Below are 16,898 nucleotides of genomic sequence, written 5' to 3'. Positions count from 1 at the left end.
GGGTCTGTTGGTGTGCGTGACGACGGCTTTTGTTGACATCAAACATCATTTGACGTTTCTAAACGCTGTAAACAACAAGCTCGCTCGCCGTCCGAGATGGCGAACGTTCTGCAGGAGTTATCGAATATTTGCCGATTTTGTTTGTGCCACAACGTGAAACTGTTGCTGCCAATTGTGAAAACATTGCAAACACTGTTGACGATCGAAGATATTGAACGATTCACCGGAATTCAGGTGAGTTGCGCATGATTCCGATGCACCATGGAGCGGCACATTACTGTGTGATATTCATGCTCGACGTTGTTTTTTCAGCTCGACCCTGCCGACCTGTCGTACACAGTTTGTCTGGAATGTATAAACAAGATGAAAATAGCTGCCGATTTTCGATCCTTGTGCATAAGCAATGATACGCGCTTTCAAATGTTACACAGTATGCTACTGGAAGGAACCGAATGCGCAAGTAACGAACCGATCGTTTGTATAGAAACTTTTGACGATTATAATGGAAATGATACGATCGATTACGCCAGTTTCGGACAGGGACTGGCGGCGTATAGCTGCGACGAGCCTGTTTCAAGCCGAACGCTCAATCGAGAAAGTTTTCATGCAGCAAAGCGGAAACGGTCCACAGCCAGTGAGGGAAACACATATAACGTAGACGAAGATTCTTACTCCGCTAATTTCATCGAGCCAGGCGTGACGTTAGTTACGGACGAAGAGGACAGTGATCCGGAAAACTATTTCAACACCAAATTAAACCCTTCTTATCCGGTTGTCGGCGCGGCAAAGTGTAATCGCGGGAAACGAAAAGCTCATCTTTGTGATGCATGCGGCAAAATGGCCGTCGACCTTCCATACCATTATTTAACCCATGCCGCTGAACCAAAGTTCGCCTGTCCACACTGTCCCGTCATGATAAAGCAAAAGAATAGTTTACATGCACACATAAAAACAGTGCATCTCAAAATGATTACAAAAACTTGCGAAATATGCGGCAAAGGCTTCATTCATCACAAAACCTATCGATATCATATGGTAAGTGCAGTTGCAAACCACTGCATTTAGGCAAGTATATTTGTTAGAATACATAATACAATTTATTTTCTTTATAGAGGTCACATCAAAGCCAAGGCGATACGTTCGAATGTAAGACATGCTCAAAAAAATTCAGCCATCCCAGCGGGCTTCAACAACATTTCAAAAGATTTCATAGTATCGTCAATAATCAGAAATGAATGATCAAAGATGATTGATAGCGTGTTGTACAACACAATGCTCTAGATGTAAGATAAAGCATTGGTTCCCGTTGGTAACGGCCAAACAGGACCCTTTTCTCATTGAAGTCTCATGATCGTATATTTCTTCTACTAGTGCTTGTAAAGGAGGCTGGATTCCACTGGTTATTTTCCATACGAAGAACCAAAGAAATCGAAATAGTATCGAAAATGTGGAAATGGTCAAACCAGAGATTGTGTAGTAGTACCAAGATTCTAATGCCCACCCATACAGTTCAAATGTATGGGTGTGTGAGGGGTACAACTAAATAAATAGACAATGTTTTGCTTGCTTTCAACGGTCATTTCTGAGAAGGATGTTCAGCAAAATTGCTAAAATTTTCAACAACTGCTATTTACATCTAATGAAATTTTTTTGTTTGACTGTTTTTGCTTTGGACTTTCGAAATGCTGTTGTTTCAAAATTACCGCCAAATCACATTCTTTTCCGCAAAAGAAGACACATTTACTGTGTTCGAACTCGCCGCATCGATCATCCCTCATTGATGGGTCTGTTGGTGTGCGTGACGACGGCTTTTGTTGACATCAAACAGCATTTGACGTTTCTAAACGCTGTAAACAACAAGCTCGCTCGCCGTCCGAGATGGCGAACGTTCTGCAGGAGTTATCGAATATTTGCCGATTTTGTTTGTGCCACAACGTGAAACTGTTGCTGCCAATTGAGAAAACTTTGCAAACACTGTTGACGATCGAAGATATTGAACGATTCACCGGAATTCAGGTGAGTTGCGCATGGTTCCGCTGCACATTGGTGTGTGATATTCAAGCTCGACGATGTTTTTTCAGCTCGGCCCAGCCAACCTATCGTACGCAGTGTGTCTGGAGTGTATAAACAAGATGAGGATTTCTGCCGATTTCCGATCCTTGTGCATAAGCAATGATACGCGCTTTCAAATGTTACAGAGTGTGCTGCTGGATAGAGCAGAACTCACAAAGAACGAACCGATCGAATGTGTAGAAAGTTCTGATGATGACAATGGTACGATGAATTACGCCAGGTTCGGTCAGGAACTGGCGGAGTATAGCTGCGACGAACCTGTTTCAAGCCGAACTCTCAATAGAGAAAGTTTTCACGCAGCAAAGCGGAAACGGGGCACAGCCAGTGCGGAAAACACATCAAACGAAGACAACCAGTTCTACTCCGCCAATTACATCGAGCCGGGCGTGACGTTAGTTTCGGACGAAGAGGATATTTCTCCGCGGGAGTTTATATTCACCCAATTAAACAATTCACGGTTCCCAGAGGTGCCATACGAGCGTCAACGTGGAAAGCGAAAGCTGCACCTATGTACCGTGTGCGGTATTTTCGTAAAGCACATGCCGAAACATATTATCAATCACGAGGACGATATCACCGAAGCCTGCCCGCACTGTCCGGTGAAAATGAAACAAAAGGCCAACTTAATGGCACACATCAAAACGGTGCACCTGAAAACAATTGGCAAAACGTGCGAAATATGCGGCAAGGGATTTGTGCACCATAAAACGTACCGATATCATATGGTAAATAGTTGCGATGTGACTGTTGGAGTACCACCGCCCGTGCACGGTTCTTTGATACCCTTCTTGCTCCTTTCAGAAGTCACATCAGGATGAAGGAGGAATATTTGAATGCCAGTCGTGTTTGAAAACGTTCAGCCACTCGAACGCTCTGAAGGATCACTTCAACAGGCTCCACAATATAACACGGAAGCAAAAATAAACCAAAATATGGTAAGGCCGTATTTAAGCAAACATGAAGCATCGTTTGCCTGAACGATATTTTTTTATTTGCTTCATATTTGTAATAGAATTTACTTTTCGTTTGTTTTGTTTGTCTCCAGATTAAACTGCAGCACACATTTGAACTGATGTTTAAAATTACTGGTGGAATTAAAAAAAACTTTCCTGGCGACGAAAGTGAGAGATGGTAAAAACTGCAGACTGGCGGGTTAACTCCTAGAAGGCTAATTTGGCCTGTTCTCGAACATGCAAAGCCTAGGTGCTTCTTAAACGCGGTTAGCTAGAATAACTTCGGTAACGCCAATCATGAACATGAAGCTTGTGAAATCTTTCCCGTTATCCTGGATATGAAGGATGTTGCGCACCACACTGTATACACATTTGTTTGACGTAGGACTCTGTGTGACACCTGCTCGCTACAACAACATTTCCATTCTACTTACCAATCTGACCGGCTCAACGGCCGGTTCATAAAGTATTGAGGGAATGATCATAGTTTGAAATAAAGCTGATGCGTATAAACGTGACATAAAGTCTCCTCGAATTGTTATTAAGCGTTCGTTTATCGAACAAAATACATTACCTTGTGATTTTACACCCAACATAAGTACAGATAGCCATTAACGAACAAGCGCTAGTGTAAGCTAATCCGAAAGGAAGCAAACAAACATGCGTATCAGTTGAATCCTTTTTGAAAAAATGCATCTATGTGTGTGTGCGTGAAAGCTTTGGTTGTCATCTGGTGCACTTGGCAGCTAGCCCGAGCATTGTTGTTTATTAAACAATCACCTCCATTGCTACAGGGAATGGCGGCCGAGTTGGACGAAATATTGCAAGTTTGTAGATTCTGTTTGTGCCAGGACGAAGCCTACCTAATTCCATTGGAGGATATATTAGATTTCGCTCCCAACATACAAGATGTGGCACCATTAACAGGAATTCAAGTAACATGCATCGTTTTCTGACCATAGTTGTAGATAAACCAGGACAATATAGCACTATAAACCGCATGTGCCTAGAATGCACGACGCAACTGAAAAGCTCTATCATCTTCCGGAAAAGCTGTTTGAGCAATGATTCCCATATTCAAGAGCTATGCTCAGTGCTAAAGGCGAGCGTTAAGGAATCTGTCGCTCCACCTATAGAAACAATCGAATTACTGTCGGACGACTCAACAGATCTTGATCTGCACTCTGTAAGCAGTAGTTTCAAGCAAGATGGCAGCCGACAGGCCAATGATGAGAGTTCATGGATGGCAACACCCTGCCAGGACCGGGTGGAGCTTCGGAATTCCGGAATTCTTGGGATTGGGCGTGCCGAAACATATGTCTTCTCATACTCAGCAAATTATATCCAACCGCATATGAAACTCGCTAGCAAGCTTTTTTTTTGGCGCTTTAGCTTACTCACGAAGGAAAAACCTTCAAGTGCCAGGATTGTTCGAAGACGTTCAGTAACGTCATTTACCAGAGGGATCACATAAACAGGCTGTATAACGCTGGAAGACAAGCTAGAAAAAAACTACTTCATTACAGAAAATGGAACAGACCTCGATCATGTGTGGTCGATAAAGCAAAGGATGATTAACATGAAGTCTTCCAGGTGGTGATGTGAACTCTGTGCATGGTGCATAACAGAAGAAAGCTACAAACGAATGCTCTAGGATTACCAACATTTGGCAAAAGGAAGGAAAGGTCAAAGTTTGCGAAAGCAAAAGTTGAGCAACAGTATCGAGAATGGAAATGGAACAAATGCGACATAGGTAAAAAAGGAAAGTGCTATACGATATTAGTTGGAAACTTGTTATCAGCACAAACTAAGAGCATTTGCCACAGTGCATTAAGCGAAAAACGATGAAGACATTTCGTAACATCAATAGGAACGTGTCCTTATTTTCGATACCTAACGATCGATCTAATCGATGCCAACACAGGCCATTGAACGACAATATTTAGCCTAACTCATGATATCTGTGTGGAACCGTAAACTATTTCGGTCGAACGCTGATTCTAATTTCGAAACGGACACAACGAATGTGGACAACGTGTTGCAGGTACAGGATATATGCATGTGTGAGTGACGCATCTATCGATGAAGCAAATTTGACAGTGGCTTGGGAGGCATTCTGTTGTTTACCAACAATCACTCTTCGTCTTTGGGTGCGGCGTGCTGTTCTCACAACACAAAAATGTTCAATATTTGTCGGTTCTGCTTGAGCCAGGACGACGCATACTTAATTCCTCTGACAAGTTTATCAGAATTTGCAGTTACCGTGCAAGATTTGGTGCTATGTACCGGGATTCAGGTAGGCGCAAACACACACTCCTTGAAACGAAACTCTTCCGATCATTCCTAGCATCACTTGCATCATTTGATTCTGCAGATAACCGAGAACCATGTGCCATCTTATGCGGTGTGTCTGGAGTGTACCAACAAATTGCAAATCGGCTCAAGCTTCCGAAACACCTGCCTGAGCAATGATGCTCTTTTTCACGAACTGTGCGCAATGCTGGTTGCTAGCGCGGAAGCTACACGCGATGAGACGGTCGAATACTTGGAGAGTGAGTTTGCCGAAGAAGACACGTTGTGTTTCGACGGATTCAAAGATGAAGCGGTAGAATGTCGTACCAGCAATACTGATTGCAGCACAAACGGGTTCACGGAGACATTGCACGAGGAAGAGTACATCCAAGAATATGTGGAAGACATAACCACAAGCAGTACCGCAGAGATCATTGCGAACGATAGTGACTTTTCGTACTCTGCCAACTACATACAACTCGGCGAACCATTATCGGACGATGACGAGCAGCAAAATTTTCGTAATGTTTACACTGCTACAAGGTCACAGCTCATCAAACGCAAAAGCGATATTCCACTGTTTAATGTAATGTGCAGCGACAATACCAATCCAACACACTGGGACGATGACTGGCTTGAACTGGATCGTCCGGTTGGGCAACGGAAACTACATCTTTGCGAAAAGTGTGGTTTAAGGACACAACATCTCAAATCTCATCTGGTTAACCATCGAGAGGAATGCACCGAAGCATGTCCCCACTGTTTGAAAAAATTTAAACATAAAGCCAACTTAGCATCGCACATTAAAACCGTACATATGAAGATGATTGGGAAAACGTGTTCCATATGCGGCAAGGGCTTCATTCATCACAAAACGTACCGATATCATATGGTGAGTGGCGACAGTGGTGTGCGACGCTTTATGCAGTAGGATTAATATACCTTTTGCTTTCAGCTTACTCATCAAAGCGAGGGAAAAAGCTACGAATGTAAGTCATGTTCGAAAACGTTCGTAAACGAAGTTTACTTAAGAGACCATTTCAATAGACTGCACAATCTGGCCCGCAATGAAAGGAAAACTGTAATGTTAACGGATATGTGAAAGGAAAAGGCGACCAATAAATGAGTTTTATTCGTATAGGTTCCCTTAAAATCAAGGAAATGTGTGTCGATGTTCATTTTCGTGGTAAAATGGTTGGTTTGCAATTACTGTCATTCTGAATGGTCACCCTGTATTCTGAGCTGCATTGTTGTCAAGGTGTATGTATATGTCCATATACCTTGATTGTTGTGCTTCGTCGAGTTTGACAGTTGCTCCAGTGTTGTTGTTTATCAACGCGATTTCCTCACGGTACGATCGGTATGGAACCGCAAAAAGTGCACAATATTTGTCGATTTTGTCTGTGCCAGGACGAAAATCTGCTCCGTCCTATCAGAGGAACACTAAGCAGCTCAATGACACTCGAAGATGTAGAACGGTTCACCGGTTTAAGGGTAAGCTATCACCCTATTTCACTTCGACCGTACCCTACGGTCTGAACTACATTTGCTAATCGGTTGGTGTGTTAATTCTGCAGATAAATGCGAAGGAAAGCACGTCGTATGCGATGTGCGCGGGATGTGTACAAACGTTGGAAAGCTGCGCCAAATTTCACCAATCCTGCTTAAACAACAATGCACAATTTCAAGAACTGCTCGCCCTACCACTGCTTGTTAAAACAAAATGTATCCCCAAACATTCGGTTGAGCCTTTGGCGGAAGATCCGTTAATTTTGCATTTTACTATCGAGGATGATGATGATGAAGATGTTATAATTCATAACGACCACAACTATAGTGCTAATCCTGATGATGAGCAACACCAACGGATGTGCACACAAGAACTGGAAACATACTCTGCCAATTACATCACTATCGGGGAACATTCTGTTTCCGACAATGACGAGCAAGAGTGTCACTTTGAGCATTGGGGACGGAAAGCAAAAACGAACACCACACATAAAACACTCGCCAGCCCCTCCCAGGAGGAAGAACCGATGGAACGTGAAATTAGCACCAAACGAACTAAACTTTCGCACCATCCTCAAAAATTATGCAGCGAGTGCGGGAAATTGGTAACAAACATTCCATATCACATCCAACTACATAAAAACGAAAAGAAGCATGCATGTCCCCACTGTTCGGTAAAGATGAGATGCAAAGGCAATCTTGTGAGGCACATAAAATCTGTGCATCTAAAACTCGTATATAAAACATGTAAAATTTGTGACAAAAAATGTTATAACAGGAATGTCTATCTATCGCACATGGTAAGTTAAGCACCGGGTTTAGGGACACATGTTTGCCGGATATTAATCGGACCACACTGAATGTTACGAATGTCTGTTTGATTTAGATTTCCAACCATGACATTGGCCAAAAAATACAATGCAAGTACTGCCCTAGATTATTTAGCAACAAATACAGCGTGGACTCACACACGGCGAGAATTCACTCAAACGTGAGAAGGTTTGAATGCGATATTTGCGGAAAATTGTTCAAACTGAGGTCCGTAGATACAACACTTTACTAATGTATCAAACGACTTTTTCCTAATCGATTCATTTTTGTTCCTTTTGTAGGCGAATGCTGAAAATTCACATGCGTGTTCACTCCGCAGATCAACCGTACCAGTGCAGTAAATGCCCAAAGCGATTTAAAAGTAGAAATGCTAAAAAAGTTCATGAAATAACCCATGACGGTACAATATTCGAATGTGAGCTTTGTGACAAAACATACCGCTACAAATCGCTTCTCAGCATGCACATCAGAAAGCAGCACCCGAAGGAGACGGTTCAGGATGAAGAGGATTCCGAGGGGACCAGAATGAGCAATAAATGAGTCCTTGCACCGCTAAATCTATTTCCTGGGCGATAAGTAACCTGCTTTACGGCTGCGAAAATATTCGGATGTCAAAGAAAAATATCTTCGTTCTCACATGGACATCACATAAGTCTTAAATAAGGATATCTTCTTGTACTCTGCAAGCTACATAAAAAATCGTGAACTGAACAGGAAACAATTTGCTTTGAAAGTAACAGCACAACACAGAATGTGGCCCAAATCAGTGCTACCATTTCCACCATTCATTTACATTCAGTATGCAGCTTCACAGATAGATGGCGCTTGTTGCTATCTTATGCAAAGTATTTTCAATGCTCGTACATGAGCTTGCTGCGAGACTTGATACTGAATAATTATGAATATTTCTTCAATTTATTGATCGAACAAAAGCGCGTTTTATCGTGGCCACAGTCTCGAAAAAAAAACGCTGTAGCAAGTTGCAACTTCATGGTTTTGTTCAAATTTATTATTTAATTTATTATTATATTGCAATTCCTGTCATTCTGAATGGTCACCCTGTGTGCATTGTTGTGCTTGGTCGAGTTTGACAGTTGCTCCAGTGTTGTTGTTTATCAACGCGATTTCCTCACGGTACGATCGGTATGGAACCGCAAGAAGTGCACAATGTTTGTCGATTTTGTCTGTGCCAGGACGAAAATCTGCTCCGTCCTATCAGAGGAACACTAAGCAGCTCAATGACACTCGAAGATGTAGAACGGTTCACCGGTTTAAGGGTAAGCTATCACCCTATTTCACTTCGACCGCACCCTACGGTCTGAACTACATTTGCTAATCGGTTGGTGTGTTAATTCTGTAGATAAATGCGAAGGAAAGCACGTCGTATGCGATGTGCGCGGGATGTGCACAAACGTTGAGAAGCTGCGCCAAATTTCACCAATCCTGCTTAAACAATGACGCACAATTCCAAGAACTGCTCGAGATGCTAATAGCCAGCGCCCAAAGCATCCCTGGCGTTACGATTGAAGCTTTGGCGGATAATACACGTGATCCGTTAAATTTACATTTTGATGTTGATCATGATGATGACGAAGGGGATGATGATGGCGATAATGTCATTGAGATATATGATGATGATGTTGATGACGTCTACAGCGAGCACCAGAAGATATACATCAACGAACCAGAAACATACTCTGCTAATCAAATTGATCTCGGCGAACATTCTGCCTCCGACAACGACGAGCAAGAGTGTCACTTTGAGGGTCTAGGAGCGTTCAATAGGGCACCACTCGCCAGGCTCTCCCAGGAGGAAGCAAAGAAGCCACGCGAAATTAACACCAAACGAACCAGAAATTCGTACGCACCCAAACAGTTATGCAGCGAGTGCGGAAAATTCGTAACCAACTATACGTTACACATCCAATTACATAGAAACGAAAAGAAGCATGCTTGTCCACACTGTCCGATAAAAATGGCCTGCAAAGGCAATCTTGTGAAGCACATCCATGCTGTGCATCTGAAACTCATATGCAAAACGTGCAAACTGTGCGGCAAGGGCTTCACCAGCAACAATTCTTACGTGTCCCACATGGTAAGTGTGGTGCGCTTAAGGAGGCCATTCGCTTGCAGCTCAATCGTACCCAACGTTGCATATTATATGGTTTCAGGTTTCTCAACATGGCATTGGGGATAAGTTTCAGTGCACGGAGTGCTCGCGATTTTTTAACCACCGATCGACCCTGGTTGATCACATGCAGAGAACTCATTCGGACGTTAGGAGTTTAGCATGTGATATTTGCTGCATGACGTTTAAAGTAAGGTATGTTGACGTTAAGCCATAGCAGACCCATCGGAGCCCGTTTATAGGATTGATTTACTTGTGTTTGTGTCCTTCTTGTAGACGAGCACTGGTGCTTCACATGCGTGTTCACTCCGCGGACCAACCGTTCCAGTGCAGTAAATGTCCAAAGCGATTTAAAAGTAGTTATGCTAGAAAAATTCACGAAATGACCCATAACGGTGTAGTGTTTGAGTGCGGGCTCTGTGGCAAAACATACCGCTACAAATCACTTCTTAACATGCACATCAGAAAGCAGCACGAAGCTTCGGAGGATCCCAGCGTGAGCTACGAGTGAGGCCCTTCACACAAACATACATAGAAAATATCAACCATTTTCATACTAGTTCAATCAAAGCATGACTCTGCCTCGGACCTACCGGCAATATTTGGCATCAATGTATTGCATAAAACAAAAAAAAAACATTTCCGTGTAGCACCAAAATCACCGACCACCTTCCCGAAACCCCTGTTTTTTATAAGATTTCCACCTTACTGGACCCCTGACCCACAGCTAATCCATATCTTCGCTCGGCTCGAAGTTGCTCGATAACATATCAAACATGATACAATTGATGACTGGCTAGCACCGCCTTTTTTTATCAAACACACAGATACGCTTAGCGCGCATACCTACAGCAAAGGGCGCGCGCGCGTATCGAATGCTCGAGATAAGCAAGTCAAACGGCAAATAATGTTATCACCCTCCCGGGAAAGCTTGGTGCTCCGTATCGATGGAAGCGTTCCCGCGGTCCGTCTGCCAATTATCGATCCAGTGTGAGCTGGGCAAACGTTCCGAGTGCACCAGGTGATGCGAACGAAGGCAACCCAGGATTAACACTCGGGCTCACAACTAAACCATTACAGCAGTGCGTGAGTGAGCGGCGTTTGCGAAACGTGGGGGGAAAACATGGGGCAACGCGTTTCCCGGACGGATTTCGAGTGGGTGTACGATGACCAACCGCACACCTGGCGCAGGCAGGAAATGGTCAAAAAGTATCCGCAGATCAAAAAGCTGTTCGGACCGGATCCACGGTTTAAGTACATCGTGTCCGCCATGGTGCTTACGCAAATAGTGATGCTGTACGTGATGCAGAACCAATCGTGGGGCATGATCGTGCTGGTAGCTTACTGCTTCGGTGGCGTTATCAACCATTCGCTAATGCTGGCCAACCACGAGATATCGCACAATATGGCGTTCGGGTATGCACGTCCGCTCGCCAACCGGTACTTCGGCATGTGGTGCAATCTGCCGATCGGGGTGCCGATGTCGGTATCGTTTAAAAAGTACCACAACCTTCACCACCGCCACCTGGCGGACGACGATCTAGACCCGGATGTGCCGACGCTGCTCGAGGCAAAGCTTTTCTGCACAACGTTCGGCAAATTTATCTGGGTGTGTCTGCAGCCGTTCTTCTACGGGCTTCGGCCACTGTTTGTGAATCCGTTGCCCGTGACGCGTCTGGAAATGATAAACACTGCCGTGCAGCTAACGTTCAACGCGCTGGTAGTGCTCGTATTCGGATGGCGCATGATGGCTTACCTGCTGATCGGTTCGGTACTGGCGATGGGTCTGCATCCGGTGGCCGGGCACTTTATTGCGGAGCACTACATGTTTGCGAAGGGGTTTGAAACGTACTCGTACTATGGGCCGCTCAACTGGATCACGTTTAACGTTGGCTACCACAACGAGCATCACGACTTCCCGGCCATCCCGGGCAGCCGTTTGCCGGAGCTGAAGAAGATCGCACCCGAGTACTATGAAACGATGCCGCAGCACACCTCCTGGGTGCGTGTGCTGTACGATTTTATCACCGATCCGGCCGTGGGACCGTACGCAAGAATCAAGCGCAAAAGTCTTGACAGGCCGAAGGCAGGAGCAGCAGGCGCACCGGCTAAATCGATTGGCCTGATCAATGATTCATGGCAGTCTGAAGTAGAGCAGAAAAAAAGATAAGCCACCCTTTCCGATGTACGTAATTCGGAAAAGCAAGTTTTGTAATAAAAATTTGACATACAAAAAAAAAAAGATAAACAGCTCGACCGGTGATAGATAATGAATGGTGATAGCAGCAAGGTAGACGCAATCGTGACGGTGTGTGATACGAACCTGTATACAAGACCTCGTATATGAATGCTAATGAAAACTAGGTACGTGATCGATGGTGGTAAGGTCGTGCAAAACGTAGAGATTGTATCATGTGTTACCTACATCCGAACTGCTAGCGATTGTGCTGCTGGTATCTCTTTGCGAGCGAAAGATGCCCATAAAATCTAATCAATGAAGGGATAGCGACGGTCATCGTTTCTGTACTTGCTCATCGAAAATGGCAATTGAAACGCTAACGACTCACACCAACTGTAGTCAATGTGGAGCTGTTGAAAAGTAAAAAGCGAAATGGGCTTTGACTTTTAGTGCCCTTTCGCGTAAAAAAAATTTAATGCCCTTTCGCGAAGAGCAGTTAAAATGCATAGAGTTGCGTATAAAAAGGGTTGTGAGCTAGGTGTTTATTCAAAATCGATTCGAATTCAAATTCGACAATAGCGACGGCTGACATCAAGCGTGTTGGCCGTGTGTGCACCCACTGTGCATGAAGCGTTTCTACTGCCAAGATCGTTCGCATCCGAAGCAAGCCGTTGCTAGGCGATTATTGTTTGCAAACATTCCAAGATGCAGCACCACACAAACATTCCAGCGCAAAGATTTCCTACAAAATGAGTAATTTCCGCGAAAAACTGTTGGCTAATCTGGATAAAATCAAACAAAACGGTATGCCCTGCGTTCGGTAGTTCCTGAGTAAGTGAGGATAATTGTGAGTTTACCTCGTTTTCTTTTTTGTACTGGTTCTCACCCGCACAGAGCTGCATCAACAGTATCCTGCGAAGACGAACGATGAAATTGAGGATACACTTTTTCAAAAGTATCGTACCGAGCTGACAGCTAGCAGTGGCGCCGGTCAAACGCCAGATCAAGTGAAGGTGGAAACTGAATGCGATCGAAATTCTACTGTCGACTCGTACCGTTACATTCCCCGGTTTCACTTCGAACTGCCGAAGAGTGCCGATTCGTTAGCGCAAAAGTTGCGCGAAGAAGCACGGACACTGTTTCTGCAGAAGCGCAGCAAGGAGCTGCTCGATAATGGGGAGTTTAAGCTGCTGTGGAGTTTGCTGGAGAAGCACCACTCGCCACCGCTGGTGGGCGAAGAACAGTACATCAACTACGAGAACTACTGCAAGGTGGGGCTGATTGCGGGGGAAAAATTTCGCCGGTATCTTACGGCGACGACATTTGCCCGGCTGCTGGGGTCGAGCAGCAATCCCGGCAAGATCAGTGTCATCTCGCTGTTCAACTACACCATGCGCAAGGTTTGGCTGCAGCAGACGCGCATCGGGCTCTCGCTGTACGATTACACCGGGCAGGGATTTTTGAGCGAGTCCGACATGGAATCTTACATACTGGAACTGATTCCCACCTTCCCGCAGCTGGAAGGGTTAGAAAAATCGTTCCACAGCTTCTACGTCTGCACGACGGTGCGCAAGTTTTTCTTCTTTCTTGACCCATTGCGCACGGGCCGGATCCGGATACGGGACGTGCTGACGTGCAGCTTTCTGGACGATCTGCTCGAGCTGCGCGACGAAGAGATCCCGAAAGATGCCCAGGAGCTGAACTGGTTTTCCGCTCCGTCCGCCCTGTCCGTGTACGGTCACTACCTTAACCTCGACAAGGATCACAACGGGATGCTAAGCAAGAAGGAACTGATCGGGTACGGTTCGGGCACGCTGACGCCCATCTTTCTCGAGCGCGTGTTTGCCGAATGTTTAACGTACGACGGCGAGATGGACTACAAGACGTATCTGGACTTTGTGCTAGCGCTGGAAAATCGGGCCGAGCCGCAAAGTTTACACTATCTGTTTCGCATCCTGGACGTCGAGCATAAGGGCTATCTGACCGCGTTTACGTTGAACTATTTTTTCAAGGGCATCCAGGAGGAGCTGTCCGCTCACCGGGCCGAACCGATCAACTTTGACGATGTGAAGGATGAAATTTTCGACATGGTTAAGCCGGCCGATCCGACGCGCATCACGCTAAAGGATCTGATCAACTGCGGACACGGTGAGACGGTCGTATCGATACTGATCGAGTTTCACAAGTTTTGGGCGTACGAAAATCGAGAGGTAATGGTAACATCGACCACCAGCGAAGATACACACAATTTATGATATAACGCCAACAGCAATGGCGAGCAGGTGGAACGACCGAGCGACGAAGATGATGAATGTCGAACGGTGTTTTAGCGTGCGAAAGACGGAAAGAGACAAAGGTTACGTTCGAACGGGCAGCAGAAAGAAACATTCCCAGCAATGAGTGACTTACAATCGAAAAATGTTCAGATCAGTATTTTTATTTTATCCAGACGGCTTTTCCGTCACACACCAATCCAGTGCATTATGAAACCGACGAACAAACAAATGACTGAAAATAAATGATGCCTTCATGCTCTTCTTACTAACGTCTAGTCGATCGTAAATCTCTCCGGCCATTCCGCGGCTCATAAACGCAATGATGAAACGTCGTTCATTAACGTTCAGGTGGCCCGTTTTATTTCACGCTCATTTCGAACTATGAAACGATGCTCATTAACTACATGTCACAGATCAAATAACGTCAAAACGAAAAGGAAATTCTGTTACGGGCAGGCTACAAGGAAGGAGGAAGCTCCCGCTCACAGTTCCTCTTTGGGAATGGTGAGCATAAAGCGACCGGCCAGCGCAAAGTGATCCGACCCGTACGCCTTATTCGGTATGCACCCAATTTCCCAGCAGCACTGCTGCACCGTTGGCAGTGTGTACGTTTGCAGCAACTCCAGGTTCCAGTTGGGCAGTGTACGATTGCATTCAGCCACCGAACGGTACGGCGTGTAGAACAGATAGTCCACCGTTATCCACTCGTCCTGAAATGTGGTTGCCTGCCGTTGCTCTTCCGCATCCGGTCCGTGGTGCCGATAGGCTGAGTTGAACACGAAACGATGACAGAGTGAACCAGACGAAAACTCGCTACGTACGTCGGTCTCCTTTGCCGGTGAATTCCCGTTGCTCGATTCAGCATCGTTTGGAACTGACTTAACTTCATTATGGTTGGAGTGATGAAGCTGAAATGGAACTAGCATTAGCCGGCGGCTCCTCGGTACAATGCGAATCGAACCATCGAAATACCTTTGTCATGTGAGAAGGTGGAATCTGACCGTGGTGGTCTTTCTCGCGATCCTTCAGCGCATTATGCTGACATTTATCGGTAATTCCAAGCGCTGGTGGAAGGAAAAACTTGCCAATCTTCTCCACGTAGCCACGCCGCTGGTTCGATGCTTTGAGCGAACGCGACTCCAGTCGGTCGTAGCGTAGGTAGCCTTTGGACAGCAGCTCGTACGGTGCGGTGAACGGTTGCAGATTAAAATCGCCGCACAGTATGACCGGATCGTATTGCGGTATACCATTTGGCAGCTTGCCACAGTACGCAAAACGATCCAGTTCGGCCAACAGTACCTGTACCTGCGCTAATCGAATGTCCTGCCGGTTGGGATTGTACAGTAGGTGAGTGGTGGAAACAACGAGCTTGGCCCGTGGGTTTGCTTTCAGCGACAGTTTTGCAATAATAGCCACATTTTCTCGGTTTAATTTCTGCAAGATCAAAACCAAACAAAAAAATCCCTCAAATGTGAGTCCGGAAGACACTGGGTGCGGTGCGCCAATCAAGCTACTTACATTTACTTTGGGCTGGTAAAATTCTACCTTGTGGTGGTTAACTAGATCGAACAGATCGCGCCGATAGAACAGTGCACAACCGTCCGTCTTGTCGCCACCGGTTCGTTTCTTGTACAGCATACCGTAGTCCTGCTTCAGCCGGCTGCAGAACGCCTCGATATGGTTCTCCTGCAGTTCCTGCACGCACAACACATCCGGATCGATGCGTTCGATCTCTGCCGTCAGTCGTTTGCAGCGCTCTTCCCACGGCAGCGCTTGAGGATCATGCTCACTGTACAGTTGCGCGTGCGAATCGAGCAAATCCTGCGCCAAGATGTTGTAATTCATCAGCGTAAATTCAATACGATCTCTGGCGCTCGGATCGTGTGTGCCTTTCGCCGCCTTTGACGACTTTGAGCCTTTTCTACTCTTCACCGGGACCGGATCCCAGCGACGATGCGTATCGAAGGTGACATTATGATTACGGCAAAGCGTAAACTGATTGCTTTGGGTGGCCGCTGAATGATCCATTTTGTTCCTTATCGTCCAACAGCCAGCAGGAACATGGTCGATTGAATGCCGCCACCGGTTTGAATAGCAGCCGAAGTTTTTCAGTAGTCGATGATCGATAAAAATCGAAAGCAGTCGTTTCATTCACGTGAAAACCGTGCTCACTTACTCTGTTTGCAAGCGGACAGATACCCACACTTCCCTACTGATGTGGCGTTATTCAACGGAGTGAAGAAAGCTAAAAGCAGATAACGAAAGCGTGTGAGGTTAGATCCGTCAATATTTGTGATTTTATTCTGTGCGCTTGGCTTCAAATGAAGTTATTGTTTAGGCTACAGTACAGCAACTTACCTGGAAACGGGAAATTTTCTATATTTTTCACGAGAAAACGGCAAAATGTGGAAAGTTTTTTTTCGGCAGGCAAACTTTGTAAATAAACAAAGAGGCGGAACGTCAACTGGCTGTAGGGCTGTCAAATCATGTTCGAAAATCGTACGATTGCAAGATTTAACCTGATTTTGTTATTTTGTTTGGTTTCCACCGTTGCGAGTAACTGAAAAAAGGTCATTTTTAGTTTCTAAACTATTTAGTGAAATGTTTGTGCGTTCGCTGCACGTAACAATTAAAGTAAACGAAAGTATAACAGTTTG

The 16,898-nt window shown here is 45.3% G+C and overlaps 6 protein-coding genes across 9 annotated transcripts; 5 read left to right on the top strand and 1 right to left on the bottom strand.

The window, feature by feature from the left end:
* The first annotated feature begins 32 nt into the window (after positions 1-32).
* On the top strand, positions 33-3,544 carry LOC118507307 (zinc finger protein 586-like). 2 transcript variants are annotated; one of them, XM_036045684.1, is made up of 6 exons: positions 33-234; positions 313-1,035; positions 1,113-2,016; positions 2,082-2,798; positions 2,875-3,008; positions 3,086-3,544. In XM_036045684.1, the coding sequence occupies exons 3-5, from the start codon at positions 1,879-1,881 to the stop codon at positions 2,995-2,997; spliced, it is 978 nt and encodes a 325-aa protein (XP_035901577.1). In that variant the 5' UTR covers positions 33-234; positions 313-1,035; positions 1,113-1,878; the 3' UTR covers positions 2,998-3,008; positions 3,086-3,544. The 2 variants fall into 2 exon arrangements, with proteins under 2 accessions (XP_035901577.1, XP_035901576.1); XM_036045683.1 differs by having other exon boundaries at positions 35-234; positions 3,119-3,544.
* A 1,579-nt stretch (positions 3,545-5,123) lies between these two features.
* Positions 5,124-6,476, top strand: LOC118507302 (PR domain zinc finger protein 10-like). Its single transcript, XM_036045676.1, has 3 exons — positions 5,124-5,322; positions 5,401-6,210; positions 6,274-6,476. Exons 1-3 carry the CDS (start codon positions 5,206-5,208, stop codon positions 6,418-6,420), a joined length of 1,074 nt encoding a protein of 357 aa, XP_035901569.1. The 5' UTR covers positions 5,124-5,205; the 3' UTR covers positions 6,421-6,476.
* A 153-nt stretch (positions 6,477-6,629) lies between these two features.
* Positions 6,630-10,444, top strand: LOC118507289 (zinc finger protein 585B-like). 3 transcript variants are annotated; one of them, XM_036045642.1, is made up of 7 exons: positions 6,630-6,812; positions 6,896-7,627; positions 7,714-7,865; positions 7,940-8,935; positions 9,019-9,753; positions 9,830-9,981; positions 10,063-10,444. In XM_036045642.1, exons 4-7 carry the CDS (start codon positions 8,804-8,806, stop codon positions 10,295-10,297), a joined length of 1,254 nt encoding a protein of 417 aa, XP_035901535.1. In that variant the 5' UTR covers positions 6,630-6,812; positions 6,896-7,627; positions 7,714-7,865; positions 7,940-8,803; the 3' UTR covers positions 10,298-10,444. The 3 variants fall into 3 exon arrangements, with proteins under 3 accessions (XP_035901535.1, XP_035901536.1, XP_035901533.1); XM_036045643.1 differs by lacking the exons at positions 6,896-7,627; positions 7,714-7,865; positions 7,940-8,935; XM_036045640.1 differs by lacking the exons at positions 9,019-9,753; positions 9,830-9,981; positions 10,063-10,444 and having other exon boundaries at positions 6,631-6,812; positions 7,940-8,649.
* Positions 10,445-10,613: 169 nt separating this feature from the next.
* LOC118507303 (sphingolipid delta(4)-desaturase DES1-like) lies at positions 10,614-12,187 on the top strand. Its single transcript, XM_036045677.1, has one exon. The coding sequence runs from the start codon at positions 10,910-10,912 to the stop codon at positions 11,954-11,956; it is 1,047 nt and encodes a 348-aa protein (XP_035901570.1). The 5' UTR covers positions 10,614-10,909; the 3' UTR covers positions 11,957-12,187.
* A 405-nt stretch (positions 12,188-12,592) lies between these two features.
* On the top strand, positions 12,593-14,506 carry LOC118507278 (serine/threonine-protein phosphatase 2A regulatory subunit B'' subunit gamma-like). The gene is made up of 2 exons (XM_036045588.1): positions 12,593-12,769; positions 12,860-14,506. Exons 1-2 carry the CDS (start codon positions 12,715-12,717, stop codon positions 14,218-14,220), a joined length of 1,416 nt encoding a protein of 471 aa, XP_035901481.1. The 5' UTR covers positions 12,593-12,714; the 3' UTR covers positions 14,221-14,506.
* Positions 14,387-16,730, bottom strand: LOC118507273 (protein angel homolog 2). Its single transcript, XM_036045577.1, has 4 exons — positions 16,600-16,730; positions 15,760-16,486; positions 15,214-15,675; positions 14,387-15,149 (listed from the first exon to the last, which is right to left on the bottom strand). Exons 2-4 carry the CDS (start codon positions 16,390-16,392, stop codon positions 14,724-14,726), a joined length of 1,521 nt encoding a protein of 506 aa, XP_035901470.1. The 5' UTR covers positions 16,393-16,486; positions 16,600-16,730; the 3' UTR covers positions 14,387-14,723.
* Between the last annotated feature and the right edge of the window lie 168 nt (positions 16,731-16,898).

This window comes from Anopheles stephensi, chromosome 2, assembly GCF_013141755.1.
Source record: "Anopheles stephensi strain Indian chromosome 2, UCI_ANSTEP_V1.0, whole genome shotgun sequence".
Classification (NCBI taxonomy): Eukaryota; Metazoa; Arthropoda; class Insecta; order Diptera; family Culicidae; genus Anopheles; species Anopheles stephensi.
This window is presented reverse-complemented; position numbering and strand designations above follow the sequence as displayed.

Excerpts from the sequence above, each read along its gene's own strand:
- LOC118507303 (XM_036045677.1), top strand. The coding sequence starts at position 10,910 with ATGGGGCAACGCGTTTCCCGGACGGATTTCGAGTGGGTGTACGATGAC.
- LOC118507273 (XM_036045577.1), bottom strand. The coding sequence starts at position 16,392 with ATGAAACGACTGCTTTCGATTTTTATCGATCATCGACTACTGAAAAAC. Across the intron at positions 15,676-15,759 it reads TTTACCAGCCCAAAGTAAAT|AAATTAAACCGAGAAAATGT; the intron begins GTAAGTAGCTTG and ends TTGATCTTGCAG. Across the intron at positions 15,150-15,213 it reads CACCTTCTCACATGACAAAG|CTTCATCACTCCAACCATAA; the intron begins GTATTTCGATGG and ends GTTCCATTTCAG.
- LOC118507289 (XM_036045640.1), top strand. The coding sequence starts at position 6,681 with ATGGAACCGCAAAAAGTGCACAATATTTGTCGATTTTGTCTGTGCCAG. Across the intron at positions 6,813-6,895 it reads AACGGTTCACCGGTTTAAGG|ATAAATGCGAAGGAAAGCAC; the intron begins GTAAGCTATCAC and ends TTAATTCTGCAG. Across the intron at positions 7,866-7,939 it reads GGAAAATTGTTCAAACTGAG|GCGAATGCTGAAAATTCACA; the intron begins GTCCGTAGATAC and ends TTCCTTTTGTAG.
- LOC118507302 (XM_036045676.1), top strand. The coding sequence starts at position 5,206 with ATGTTCAATATTTGTCGGTTCTGCTTGAGCCAGGACGACGCATACTTA. Across the intron at positions 5,323-5,400 it reads TGCTATGTACCGGGATTCAG|ATAACCGAGAACCATGTGCC; the intron begins GTAGGCGCAAAC and ends TTGATTCTGCAG. Across the intron at positions 6,211-6,273 it reads AAACGTACCGATATCATATG|CTTACTCATCAAAGCGAGGG; the intron begins GTGAGTGGCGAC and ends TTTTGCTTTCAG.
- LOC118507278 (XM_036045588.1), top strand. The coding sequence starts at position 12,715 with ATGAGTAATTTCCGCGAAAAACTGTTGGCTAATCTGGATAAAATCAAA. Across the intron at positions 12,770-12,859 it reads GGATAAAATCAAACAAAACG|AGCTGCATCAACAGTATCCT; the intron begins GTATGCCCTGCG and ends TCACCCGCACAG.
- LOC118507307 (XM_036045684.1), top strand. The coding sequence starts at position 1,879 with ATGGCGAACGTTCTGCAGGAGTTATCGAATATTTGCCGATTTTGTTTG. Across the intron at positions 2,017-2,081 it reads AACGATTCACCGGAATTCAG|CTCGGCCCAGCCAACCTATC; the intron begins GTGAGTTGCGCA and ends ATGTTTTTTCAG. Across the intron at positions 2,799-2,874 it reads AAACGTACCGATATCATATG|AAGTCACATCAGGATGAAGG; the intron begins GTAAATAGTTGC and ends TGCTCCTTTCAG.